At 42.8% G+C, this 13,965-nt stretch overlaps 1 protein-coding gene across 2 annotated transcripts in view; it reads right to left on the bottom strand.

Moving 5' to 3' along the window:
* Positions 1–13,965, bottom strand: part of ATRN (attractin) — a 145,251-nt gene that overhangs the window by 102,835 nt on the left and 28,451 nt on the right. For both annotated transcript variants that reach the window (XM_027455845.3, XM_072037910.1), the window contains exons 2-3: positions 12,375–12,458; positions 8,628–8,741 (exon numbers count right to left, since the gene is read on the bottom strand). In XM_027455845.3, the coding sequence (XP_027311646.3) occupies positions 8,628–8,741; positions 12,375–12,458 (198 nt within the window). The remainder of the gene's footprint in view (positions 1–8,627; positions 8,742–12,374; positions 12,459–13,965) is intronic.

Genomic DNA, 13,965 nt, shown 5'->3' with positions numbered 1-13,965 from the left:
TGATTGAAGAAACGTATGCAAATAGAAAACCTTGAAGTAACCAGCTTGGCTCTTCTAAAAGGTAAATGTACCTTAAATGCTCTTAGCCTGAGCAACCCTAAAGCTGTCTGGAATCAGTTTTCCTATTCTTACAAAAAAACAATTCCCTTTGTATTATTCTCCCACGATTTAAACAGGTCCCGTTCCCGAAACAAGGTGACATGCTTCAAGACAGAAATTAACGTGTCACAAAAGCATAAAAGCTGCTGTAGCAGGCAAAATTACAGGTCTGTCTAACCCAGTATCTTCCTCTGACCATGAGGAAGGATGAAAATGCTTGGGAAAGACTGTAACAAATGAAGCAAGTATGGAGCATCCTAGCCACGTAGTTATCCAGCTTCCAGAAAGCCACAGCTCAGGGGCTTTCTGACCCGGAGAATGCACCCACGCCAGCACATTTAAATAAACCATTCATCTGTGCTTGGAATTGCTTTCTCAACCATTTATACCCTTTTCACCTGGAACATCTGCAGCAGGGAGGTCAACAATTCAGCTCTGCAATGGGGGAGAGAGGACTTCTATGCTCGCTTTACATCTGCTGCCTGATCGCCCACCAGCACCCCTTGGGCTCTTCCACTACGAAAATCAAATTTTACCAGGAAGGTTTAGATGGGATAGAGGGAAGAATTCCTTCACGGAGAAAATGATTAAGAGCTGCCCAGGGAAGCGGTGGGGTCCCCACCCCTGGAGGCATTCAAGAGATGTCTGGACATGGTACTGAGGGATGTGGATCAGTGATGGGACTCCAAAGATCAGGCTGATGGTTGGCCTGGTGGGATCTTGAAGCTCCTTTCCAGCCTAGAAGATTCTGTTATTCTACTCGAGGCACAGCACAGATTGATACAACGGTTTGCCAAAATACTTGAATAAACTGAAAAGGGGAATGAACGTCTCTTGAAAAAAAATGAACTACAAGCTATTTGCCTATTGCACAAGACGGTCAGTATCTGAAAGGGAATGTTTACCCTGCTTTTGACAGAAGCCTGACAACAACAAAACAAAGCCAGTTCCTCCCTCAGACAAAAGCCATGAGAACAGCCACGAACCTGAAGTCTATTGAATGCCTTTAAGCCTTTATCTAAGCAAAGCGCATTGACTACCACCTATTAATAGCCAGCTCTTATTTTTCTGACACAGAACCCTCTTCCCCAGCAGCCCGAGTCCTTTTTCAAACAAAAGGCCAAGCTGACGCCTTAAAAGCAGAGCCCAAAAGGCTGGGCACAGCCCGTCAGGCCAGGCTGCAGGCAGGCAGCACACACGGCAGCAGGGAAAAGCAGAATTTTTCTCATTAAAAGCTCTCCTTTATCCTCTTTTTGGCCATGTTCAGAACAGAGAGCTTCCTAGGATGGGGTAAACGCATCTCTATGCCTATGGAAGATGCTCAGAGCTGTGGGCAGCAACCCATGCACATCACCCGTAAAGCACTATTTGTGGCCACAATTTTTCTGTCCCCATGATACGATACAATGATAGAGAGAGAATAACAGACACCCCGTGATCTTTATCAGCTTTTATTATAAACAGGGGGTGCTTGCACCACGAACAACAGATGAACATTACCTATGAGAGGGTAAATGTACAAGTTGTCCAACGGCCCTTCGTGCACGACTCGGAGGCTGCTGACACGAAGGCATGCTTCAAATCACCAACATGCCATAAAAACACAGGAACCTCAACTCATGTTTTGGCTAACCAGCTCCAGCACACTTGCAGATATGTAGCTCAATAAATATTTCCATGTGCGAAAGCCAATTATTTTTTCCCTTTCAGATCCCACGGATACGGGATTAAAAGGCAAAACACACTGAATTTTTTTTTTTCTCCGTGCGTAAGAGGTGCCTGTTTTGTTCTGAAATTTGAGACTTCTGATCTGAAGATCATCTCTCCCCAAAGACCATCTCCCGAAACATCAAAGAACAAAAAGCCTAATAAACTTCTCTTTGCTGTTTGGTTCATATATAGCTTTCCTTTGTAATGCAAACCGTCGGACAGTACGCCTCCACCGCAGGAAAACAGACATCTGAGTGTAAGTCAGGGGAAGGCAAACTACAGCTCGGGGACCAAAGGAGAAAATTCCTTTGTTCTGTTTTATTCTTCTTTGGTCTTATTCTTGCAGCACGTATCACTGATATTACCAGGCAATTCGGCTGGACGGCCTGCAGCAGGGAGAAAAACGGCAGCAAACACAAGCCAAAGGACAGAACAGACAGCAGTGATGAAAAGAGACAAAATCCCCCCAAATAACTGTCCCTAATAAAATGACCAACACAGGAGTGGTGTTGGTTTTCTCTTAGAAATCTCTGTTTTGGGATTTGCTTGGGCAGAAGGCAGGTACCTCTGCAGAATTAGCTCTCCCTCTTCCTTACCGTATTTTTCTGCTTTCCTGAGGACAAACAACGTGAGGGACCTTCCCTGGGTGCCAGTGACATTTACCGAGACACAGACGTGGCCAGGCTTGGATAAGAAAAGCAATTTTAGCGTCACAGGAAGTTTTATAGAAGCTATTGAGTAGTAGAGAAAAATTCCTAACAAACACAATGACTTGTGCGACTCCTGTGTAAACACCCTAAGGGGATGATATCCCACCTGTACAAGTTTTAAAAGTCCTAATGAAATTTAAGTGCTAGATTAAAGTAATTTTGTTCAGAGAAAGCAATGAACACAACAATACAGAAAGCACAGAACACAACAATAACCATCAGGTACTCAAACACAAAGGTCAAACTTCAAAAACTGTGCATAAATCAGTGCGCACAGCATCATTTTAAAGAAACCAGCGCACAGAATATTGGCATTATCTGCCACAGAAAGTCCTCTAGGCAGACTCCGAATGATAATGGATCACAGACAACTTCCTCTAAACGACAATCCAGAATCTCTCCGACTCGGCCAAGATTAGCCTATTGCACAATGCACCATCCCTCTCTCGTTTTAAAAGCTTTCCAACCATTTCACAATCACCACTACTCCAAAGCAAACAAATACTCCTACTCAGCTAAATTGCCCAATGACCCTGCTTCTGAGAAGTTGAAAGGCAAGCCCGTTTTGCCCTGAAATACTCCTATTTTGTGCACTGGACTTGTAGAGCCAGCGGCAGTCAAAACAACCGCTAGGACACCCAACTTCACTATCGCCTGCATCGTGCCTTGCTCTCTTCCCACTGCACCATGTAGCAATGGGAATTAGTTAAAAAAAATGACATCTCCTCTATTACTTTTCCATCATTTGCTATGCAAGCATCGCAAGAAGCGCGTGTTCATCCTTTTCTCTTGAGACACAACCTGCCAGCACAGCAGAGATAAAAAGCACACGGAGCTCTGCGGCTGCCTCGACAGAAACCAGTCGAAAAGATGGAGCTGTTAAAGGAGAGGGGGGAAATGCAGAATCCAGATCACAGAAGCAAAAGGATAAAGGTGACACCAAAACATTGGTGTTATATTGGCTTTCCCATCTACTGACATGCAGTGCAAAATCATTCTTTTTCTCTTTAGTGTTGAGTACTGGGAGTCAACTGGGGGCAAGTGCGCAAAACCACACCTGATTACAAAACGCTCCGTGCTTGTCAGCCACGCTCACAAGAGCAAAAACAACAATAAACAACCCCAAAATAGAAGTTACAAAAGATGAAAAACAAATCAATGCCAAAAAGAAAAGCAGGGGAGGGATAAGGAAGCATCTCAAATTTCTTGTCGTAAAGGAAAAGCTAACATTCTTGTGCAACAAGATGACTCCCAAAAGCAGACTATTTTTTAGGAAACGAAGCAATTGCAGTAATACTTAGAAAAATCTGATTACTGAGATCTGGCAATACCGTAAAATATTTTTTTTTTCTTGAAACCATCTTCTCCTGTTGCAATATGCAAAAACGCAGAAGCTGCAGCAGCAGCACAGGGCATGCCCTGCTCACAGGGCCCACCAGAGCAACAGGGCTTGTCCTAAGAAATTCAATTCTTATGTGTTGCATTTCGTCCCCGAAACAGCAGAACAAGTTGTAAACGTATTAAAGTTTGTCTCAGGAGCCTGTCAATAAGTTTTAGCGATGACGCCATGTGGTGAGTGTGACTGTAAAAGCCAAATTTCGAAAGAACATGAGCTGAAAAGCCTCAAAAGCAAAAACATTTTTTTTTGCCATAATAATGAAGTAGTTTTAAAGTTTAAAAAAATGATTTTAATATCTAACCATCATCTTTCTCTCCGGGATATTCGCCAAGGTGTTAATGCTTTTCCCTTTAAAAATAAAAATCAAAAAAGTCTGTTATCATTTAATACCTGTGAAGCTCAGTACAGGATATTTGAATTAATGGAAGGAAAAAAAAAAAACACAATATCTATCACAGTTTAAGAGAAAAGAAAGAAGAAACAGAGGATGAGGAAACTTTCTGTTCTAAACTCCTCACATATCTCAGTTTAACTTACTGGATTTATCTTCTCAAAACCTTGAAAGAGAAACTCTTTGTTCACCTTGTCAAACTGATCTGATGTTTTCTGAGGGGATTACAGGTTTAGTGAACAGAAGCAGTTCTGATACAGCGCATTTACATTTCTCTAAGAAATCTGACTTCCCACCACAAAGATATTTTGATTGATCAATTCTCACACGTTCAAAGCATCAGCTGGCTCACTGGCAAGCTCACGGAGTCGATGTAAACAGGAGAACATCATTTGGAGGTAAATTTCTAGCCAAATCCCAAATACCTTTCCTCTTCAACTTGTATCAGGTTTTTTTCAGTCAATACCCTGAAAGGTGTTGTGGATCCAAAGAAGGCAAGTAGAGCAGAATACTAAATACTTGGAGGTATTGCTAAATGGTGAAGGGAAGGGATCGTCCTGCTCTGCTCCGCACTGGTGTGGCCTCACCTCGAGCAGTGTGCGGTTTGGGCACCACAATATAAGGACATGAAGCTGTTAGAGAGCATCCAAACGAGGGCCACAAAGATGGTGAAGGGTCTGGAGGGGAAGATGTGTGAGGAGCAGCTGAGGTCACTTGTTTTGTTCGGCCTGGAGGAGGTTTTGAAGCTGAGAGAGCAACAAAATGCCAGCATTAAGCAGTCCCTTTGTCACACAAAGCATTGACACCCACACTCTGCCTATCCACGCAGCCCACAAGCACTGCTTCTTCCTACGTTGGTTAGGCCTCTGGATACTCCCTAACACAAATAATACTGACTCAAAGTGTTTTGCACCTTTCTCAGCATCAATAATCCTCATTCACAACCCCCCTGCCATGATGAGGTGATCATTAGCTCTAATCAATGGAACCAAGCTGACCGCAAGGTGTAAGCAGGGCTTGCAGCTTAGTTCAGGACGGGCACTGAGGATAAAGCAGAAGAAAAGCACGAGTATTTACATGTGCCTGTGGCAAAGAAATCGGGGTTTGAGGGAATAAAAAGAAAACACACTGCAAATAGGAACAGGAGAAAGAGGGAGGGCAGAGGAGATGCGACGTGCCTGCACAGGGAAGGACACGAGGTTCAGAACAAGAAGTTTCTGTCTAACTTGGTGAGGAAAGTGGAGCCAAGAGCTCTCATGAGACCACACTGATTCCAGTTGGAGGCTCCCAGTAGGAAACACAAACTGGAGCAAGTCCAGCTGATGGCCAGGGGCCGAGCACACAACCTGTGAGGAGAGGCAGGAGGGGAGAGGTTTGCTTGGCCTAAGGCCAGGAGGCTGAAGATGGGGTGAAGCCACCCAAGGGGCGATGAGCAGAGGAGGCAGCACCAGAAGAGGATCACAGCAAAAGGACATGAGGCAGAAGTTGACAGGAAATTCTGATTAGATATTAGGAAAAGATTATTTTTTCCCATGAGGGTAAGCACTGGAGCACTGGCTCAGAGAAGGGATCTCCGTCCCTAAGAGCTGCCCACAACTTCACTGGACAAGAACTGGAGGAAGGGCCCGATCCAGCTCCCAAGCCGGCCTTGCTTTGGACTGGGGACCAGATCAGAGACTTCCAAGGGGCCCTTCCAACCCAAACCATCCCATGTTCTGCACCCAATCCCAAATCTGGGCTAAGTGCCACATTCACAGGAATTAGCCAGAGGAAGATGAGCTCTTCCCATTTTCCTGAGGGCTTTCATACCAGCTCAGCAAACAACCATGGGGTGGCCGCCACCACCACAACCCGCCATGTGGTGCCGAGCGGCCTGTGAGGGGCTTTGGAGCCACCTCACAAAGCACGGAGCCACACCCTCACAAAATAATATAATTTTTTGAGGAGGAAAAACACCCTGCGATGACCAGCACGAACTGAAGACATGCCCAAGAACAGCTCCAGTAAATGTTTAACACGGAGTTAAAAACGACGACGAAGTTTACAGGCGATGAGTGTATTTTATCCACTTCGGATCTCTTTGTACTGCGCAGATGAGCACACTGGATTTTTATTACCTCCGCATTCCTTTGCTGCATTTTTGAAGTAACATATTTATACGGTCTCATGTTGCCTATGACCACAAACATAAATGAGCAAAAATATTTTTAACTCTGCTCAATAAAAGAAAAAATGAATGTATAGGACTGGATCTCCCTGGGACACAAACTACAAGGAGTTTAGCAAACATTTTATGCAGATTCTCAGACTATGTAAACGTTTGCATTAGACAAATTTCTCTTTTGCAGTTAAAACTGATAAAATTAATTTAATTTTTTCTGTAGTCTGATGCTGAGGATCTCCAGGGTAAAGAGCATATTTTAACAAAGATATGTAAAAATCGGAAGGTCAGGAAAACAAGAGAAGAGCAGTGAAGGAAGTGAGGGCTCAGGCTACTTCTGTACAAAGCCAGGGAGGTAAAAAGGCTCTGGAGAAGCCACGGAAGAATTTACAGTGTTTATCAACAAACTTGAAAAGTTTACAGTGCCCAAAGGTACAAAGCTCAATCTTGCAAATCCTCCGGCATGGTGCAAAACATAGTAACGAGAGAAATATGGCTCTGGTTAATATTAAAATTTAACATCAGACAAGAAAGTGATAAAATATGAACATTTCTCTCGAGAAACTCCAGTGCATTTATTTTTGGATCAAATGAAGGTATTTTTCAACAGATGCCTTTTTCGCACTTCATCAAAATTAGAAGCATCTGCTATTTCTTGATCTTGGTTTACTGAACAACACAGCGCAGTACTAATGAAGATGAAACTCAAATGTCATCTAAAGAAGCAATTAAAAAAATAATTGATTTTTTTTCCTACCTCAAAAATGTTATTGTATTAAGCTCACGCTTGCTTGTCCTCAGGCACAGACTTCCTAGTGATTTACAGATGATTTTAAAGTCTGAACCATTATTGTTAATGCTGTGAACTATTTAAAACCTCAATTCAAAAAGCCTCTTAATTTTTGGAAAATACACAAGAAACTGCAGGCACAAATCATGATTATTTCACCTTTTCAACGGAGTATTAAAAATTACCTCGATTAGAGAAAAACGACAATGAGTCAAGATGACATCCTTCCCCTTTATGCATATCAATTCAGCCCGTGATACAAGAAAAGTACTTCCAGGTTTTTGAGAAGAGAGAAGGTTTCCTCTTCTTCAAATGGGGTGAGACTATCTTAACAATTCATTTTGACATTAGAGATTGGGGGTTTAGAGAAAGCATTCTTTCACTACAAAACCATTTCAAATCTGTATGTTCACTTTAAGACCAGGAAAAGAAAACAATTTATATTTTTTTGTTCCATTTTTTGCTCCTGTGCTGATCTTTTCTCATAGAGATTACGAGGACTTGAAAATAAACATGTAGCATTTTCGGAAATTCATTTCAAAAATAAAAGAAACACAGCAGAAGGTTAATTCTGGAGATAGTGGATGAGCCACTTGGAACAAAAAGAGTCCGAAGGGAACCATTAGTTTTTCCATTCACAGCTTGGGATTATTTTTCTAATTTCAGCTAAAAGAATAGAAAACATAAGGTGGTGCCTGTCGCTGAAAGACCGAAGCACATAAATGCACAAGTTATATTTAGATCTCTTCGTGAAATGTCGACTGTTAACCAGCATCGACAAATTAGTCTCTCACCACAGACAGATGAGCCAAATACCAGTCATCCATCAGAAGAACAGACATTTTTACATGTTTTTACAAGGTTATCTGACCCATCACTGTTGTTTCTGAACATGCTCCAAAGGGTTTTAAAGTTTTGAATGTAGGGTACGTAAGGCTACACACAGTTCTCTACAAACTATATGGCTGCGACGTTGATTACTTAGCTCCCACAGACTACAAGCTAAACCTATATCATAATCAAGCTTGATAAACGAGGCAGTTTTCCACTTCAGAAAGAGCCTGTATACCAAATTAGCTCAAGTTCAGCAAGACGACAATAAATGTGTCTAAAATGATTTGGAAATGAAAAAAACAGTACAGTGAGCAGATCACGTTACGACACTGTAGCATGTAAAAGCAAAAACAACTCCGTAATTGTTTATGCTGCTGCTGACTGCACAAAAGGACACTGTATGTGCTGTATTGGCAGTATTATATATTTAGGTTACTGGAACATGTTTATACTGCTAAAAGCCACATTCGATTCAGGCTCCACGTTAAAGAAATATCACTGCATACAGTCAGCTTCTTACCAAATGAACTTACCTAAAAGCTGCCAGTAAAGGAGCATAAATTGAGTCTCCATCATACACATACAAGTGGTCCCAACTGCACTCCGTGGCAAAGTGATTGAATCGAAGCCTGAGGATTGTGTTTGGCCTGCAAAAAAATGATAATAAATTAAAAAAAATTAATTAGCCACTCGACGCACATGGCAAAATCCCTCCAAACTCCTTTGGTGTGAAGCTCCCCTCTACAGAAGACTAAAACTGAGTTGCTTAGTGTAAATACAGATGCATCAAACGTGCTGTGGCTTTCATTTTTGGTGTGCACGCTCCCCTGGTATGAAGGAACAGATTCTTTATGAGCAGAAAAACAACTGTGTCCTTAAATATTCCCCCACCACCGACAGCAGAAATTGAAGGGCATGCACAACCAGCCCTCTGTTCTTTACCAGTACTGAACTCCCCTAATGATAGGGCACTGCAGGGGGAAGCAAGGAAAATCCAACTGTACAACACATGTGAAGAATCACAGCCACCATCAGGGAATTAACAAGCCCTCTTTTGCTTGTTCAAGGGATTTTCTGCAGATTGACATGATTATGATGGCCTCAGACTATTTATTTGCTTGGAAACTGGCAGAAATCCTTCTTCTACTACTTTATCACCCTATTACATCTGCAGTAAGGCATGATGGCCCTATTGAAAGAAGCCCATCTAAACTGGAGATCAGAAATATGTTACAGTGGATGCTGACTAAAGACATTCTCAGTCTTGGTCAAGAAAATGCAGAGGAGGCTTGTCCTCTACAGGACAGGAGGTCCTGGGGCATCAGCTTTTGCCAAAAGGGAGGTTTTGAATAATTACTTGTGCTGCTGGCATGCACCAGCCACTGCCCCTCACCCTTTACAAATGCTTGACCCGTTTCTCGGTTCTCTTCTGGAGAATCATCAGAAGCAACATCAGGACCAGCTGAGAAGAAACAAGCTGGAAGTCCCAAAATGCAACTTGTCAATGCAAGAGTCAAAAAGCATCTGCTCTGCTGACTTAGTCAAGAGAAAACCATCAGGAGGCCTGATCCTCTGAGACATATCAGCAGGAAAGATGTTCTGTTCACTTGATGGGGAGATGGAAGGAGCAGTTCAGGTGCCAAAACTCAGCATTTCTTTTATTCCACAGGTAAAAGATGCCCAAAAAGCCATAACCACATAATGAACCACAGATACCGTTAGCTTCATGGCTCACATACAAAGATTTATCTCAAGATAATCCCTCTAGATCCGCAGCAGTTACCTAATTCAGCACTCAGCTCAAGGTGAGTGAAAACACCACCAGCTTTGTGCTTGGACCCTGAGATAAAAAGGAAGCGGATCTATAGCTGTGCTTCTTTCTCCTACCCATGGTGGTGGCTGTTGAAAGGATTGATGCAGGTGATTAGGATTTCTTCAACAGAACTGCCCTTGGGTTCAGATGAAATCGTCGTTCTCCCTAATCAAATAAATTAATAAAATGTCAGCCTGCCATAGAGTCCTTCCTTCCCACAGAAGGGGAATTCTTTAGGAAGTTATTCTGCCAAAGAATAATTTCTGGTAGGCACGCTGCTCTTCTCCAGGCCTTTGGAAAAAGAGCGGCAGGTGTAAATCAAGGATAATGTCTCACTTAAAGAAAAGGTACAAAGAGCACTTCATTATTTTAAAACAGAGCAGACTATGAAATCGTAGGGGGTTTGCTTCTATTTTAATGGCCTGACAGCTGCAGAGCAGAAAGGAATCCTTAATCAATAAAAGCTTTAGACCAAGAACAAAAAGAAAGAACATCCACGCCACAGCTAACAACTCATTAACGGACAGCGCTCATTTGCGGAGCTGCAAGGCACCGGGCTACAGGCTCTGCTCATCTGCCTTGTCTCGTGCTTCTGGGGAATAAAGGACAGCACACCCCCGGCACGAGGACACAGCACACGCACCAGCCGAGAGTCAGGTAAGGTGTGAAAAGGAAATATTTACAGGAATATGTGGCTTTTAATCTGAATTTCTCTAGTACCTTCAGTTGCACGCTTTGGTTGTACCTTCACGTGCTAACCTCAAAAGCCCTCTATGTACCAGTGTGCTAGCACCGAGCTGAAGGCACTTAGCAGAATTTAACAGCTTTGCAGAAGCTGTTTTCCAAGCCCCGATCTCTCTGGGAATTTCACATTTGGCAGAGAGCTTCGACTATTTTCACGAGGGCGCATATTTCAGCTGGCTTAATCAGCGTGATCACCTCCTTTCTGTTTAGCACCGTGCTCTGACAGCAGGGTACAAACAATCAGAAGCAGGAAAGGACATCTGCTTGAATGCCTGGCTACAAAAGGAGAAGGAACAATTCCGTACACCTCTTTACAGCACCTAAGATCTCACTTCAAGCCTCACAAAGTGATGATTCTCCAAGAAGCCTCTCCAGACTTGCAAACGAAGGCTGAAGGAGCTGTCACGGTGACATTATCACGGACCCGTGAGCAGCATTTCCCTTCTGATAAAAACATAAGGCAAATTATCCTCTAACGAGGAGAAAAAAAAGCTACGAGGATTAAGCTGATTATAGGAATTGCTGGGGCTGTTTTGTCTGTAACAACATCCTTTCAAAACGTTTTTAAGTCGTAATTCTGAACTGGCTGCAGTTGCATTTTTACTACCTGCGAACATGAAGGTGTTGCCACTTGCAGCACCTAACTTTGATCTTCACCACATCAAAATATCGGGCTCCTCATCCAGTTAATAGCCAGTGGTAGGCCTCCGGTTCCAGCGTTGTGGACAGCTCTCTGGAATAGCTTAGCCTTTACCTTTGAGTATCTTGGGAGTTTAGGTATTTAAGTTACTCATCCAAAATAAATGTCTGGAGTAGACCAAGTGAATACCATTCCGCCCCCACCCACCAGGCCTCCTAAACCAAGAGAAGGCTAAAGAAAAATATACCCTGCTACTTGAATAGGGTTTAAACCTCCAGGAGGCTGAGAGACCTCAGCCTAAAAGGTGTGGAATGTGAATTAAATCATTTGTGCTGTCACGTAACTTGTTCCCATCCACAAATCTCTCTACTTAAAGATTCAGGGAACGTGACTTACCACGCAGCTGTTAGCATCGAGCATCAGAACCAACCAAACCAAGTTTTAAAGACTATACAAAGGGATTTTAGAGTTCTTGCATCAGCCTAGCACTATGAAAAATGTATTTCAACAAGTCAGGTGCTCAGAACCGCTGCACCATCCATCGGATGGCAGTCAGAGGAGGCACACTGAATGGGCTGCTCCAAAAACCTCTGCCAGAGGTCACTGTAAGCAATACACAATCAAATACAGGACCAGCAGAGAGATGAAGGAAGAGGTCTGAAAGCCTCCTCCCATTTCAGAGGACCTCTGTAAAACGGATTGATGGTTCTCCTGGTGTTTTCACAGCCTGGAGAGGAAGTCAGCATCTCAAATGCAGCATTACAGAAATTGACTGTTCACAAACAAGTTTTAACAGTTTGCTTTTTTTCATAATGTCAAAAGTTAACATAGACTGAATCCCAATCATCTGAATGTCCCACTATAATAAGAGTTCAATTTTTTCATTCTTTACTTACATGGATGCATTTATTCTGATTTTCCATGCAGTTTCAATGAGCTGTATATTTTATACAGCAAGCCACAAACTCAGGAGGTAGTTTGCACAAATTCAGCAAAATAAACTTCTTTCACAAGAATAACTAACAAAAAAAGACCTCGGTGCATATAAACCTCACCAAAAGCCAAGGTGTTTATTACACTCACCTTCCTTCAATGAGCCAGGTGCATTTGGTTTTGTATTTGTAGTTCCCAGGCCCATCCGTTACATACCCTGAAGGTCCGGTGAGTCTGTAAATAAAAAATGATAAACACAAGCATTAGGCTCCAATGTTTTAACACAAATAAAGGATATCCTGAATTTAAGGAGAGCCACCATTAGATTTTCACTTACTCAGTAGCCATTAAAAAAAAAACAACGCCACGTGAAAGTGTCAGGATTCTCAAATACACGCTTCCTGCTGCCCGTCCTTGCAGAATGAGTAAAGGGTGATGGTTTTTCTATCAGATTGATGGTATTTCAGATTAACACTCTGTTAAAGAGTCCTACCACAAGGCCTAACACACAGACACAAAAACCCAGGGATGTAAAAGCAGAAAGTACGGTCGGACTCATTCATCCCAGTACACACAGTGAACACCAGCACTTAAAACCATTAAATGTTCAAGATGCCGCTGAAAGACTGAAGGGAACCGAGCCAGTGGAGTAAGTAACTTTTATTTACATCTGCAAAATGTCACAGCACAAGTCCTGGGCAACTGCATTTATCTGTACTACTCACAGCCACTCCAAACAGGCAGCCACAAACCCACAGAAGGGCATCTGGATGAAAAGCTCGCAAGCAGAAGGTAAAACATACGTTGGAACTGTGCTTAACCCTTTGTCGCAGCACAAAGAAAACTGATATTCTTGCTTTTAGTCCTGCTCAAAGCACGACAGCCACGCAAACACATAGAGCAAGGCAAGCTGGAGGCATGTCTGCTGGCTGCAGCTGTGACTTGTCTCTTCTGCGGATTTTAACCTGGGTAGGTTTTCCCCAGGGACCATGGCCAGGAGTCTGTGGCAGCAGATCTGGTACAGTGCTTGGGGTCCCAAAAATCAGGCACTGAGATTCTGCATCGTCTGTCTTTGTGCGGAGCCTGGCAGGAACACACGTGGGCTGAAGACAAATCCAAGAGCCACGCATTCGGATGCACCCTCCCATCTCATGTCAAAAATTCAAGATCATTTTCAGCTGAGGTACAGCAAAAAGCATTGAAAACAAAAATTATTAGGGCAGGATGAAGTGAAACAGAAGCAGCAGCTGAAGACACCCAGGCACCACGCTGTGGCAGAGCTGAGGGATGATTCCTGCCCAAGGAGGTTAGAAACTCCATCACCCACCCGTGCCTGGAGCTAATCAAAGCCTCCTGGAAAACTGCAGTTGTCCTGCTTAAAACAGTTGTAGTAAAACAAAGGCACTCTGCAAAATCAAGTTCAGCAAAAAGAGAGAAGGAAGCAATCCCAGGAGTTCCCCAAAACAGTATATTGAAACCCTTTACTGTGTGTTTTTCTGGAGATCCATTAATATCATCTAATCTTTTTCAAATATCTTGACTGAGTCAAAAATGGTTTTCCAGAATCTTTTCTGTAGAACATTTTGAAGTTTACGCACGGTTCATTTCTAATCCAAAATAAATAAATAAAAGAACAACAAAGCACACAACAAAGTATATAGGATTTTTCGGAACCAGCTTCCTCTTCCTCCACATTAACTTCTTATAACGCTTTTCAACCTCAGAAATGTAGTTCAAGATT

Source organism: Anas platyrhynchos, chromosome 4 (genome assembly GCF_047663525.1).
Source record: "Anas platyrhynchos isolate ZD024472 breed Pekin duck chromosome 4, IASCAAS_PekinDuck_T2T, whole genome shotgun sequence".
Classification (NCBI taxonomy): Eukaryota; Metazoa; Chordata; class Aves; order Anseriformes; family Anatidae; genus Anas; species Anas platyrhynchos.
This window is presented reverse-complemented; position numbering and strand designations above follow the sequence as displayed.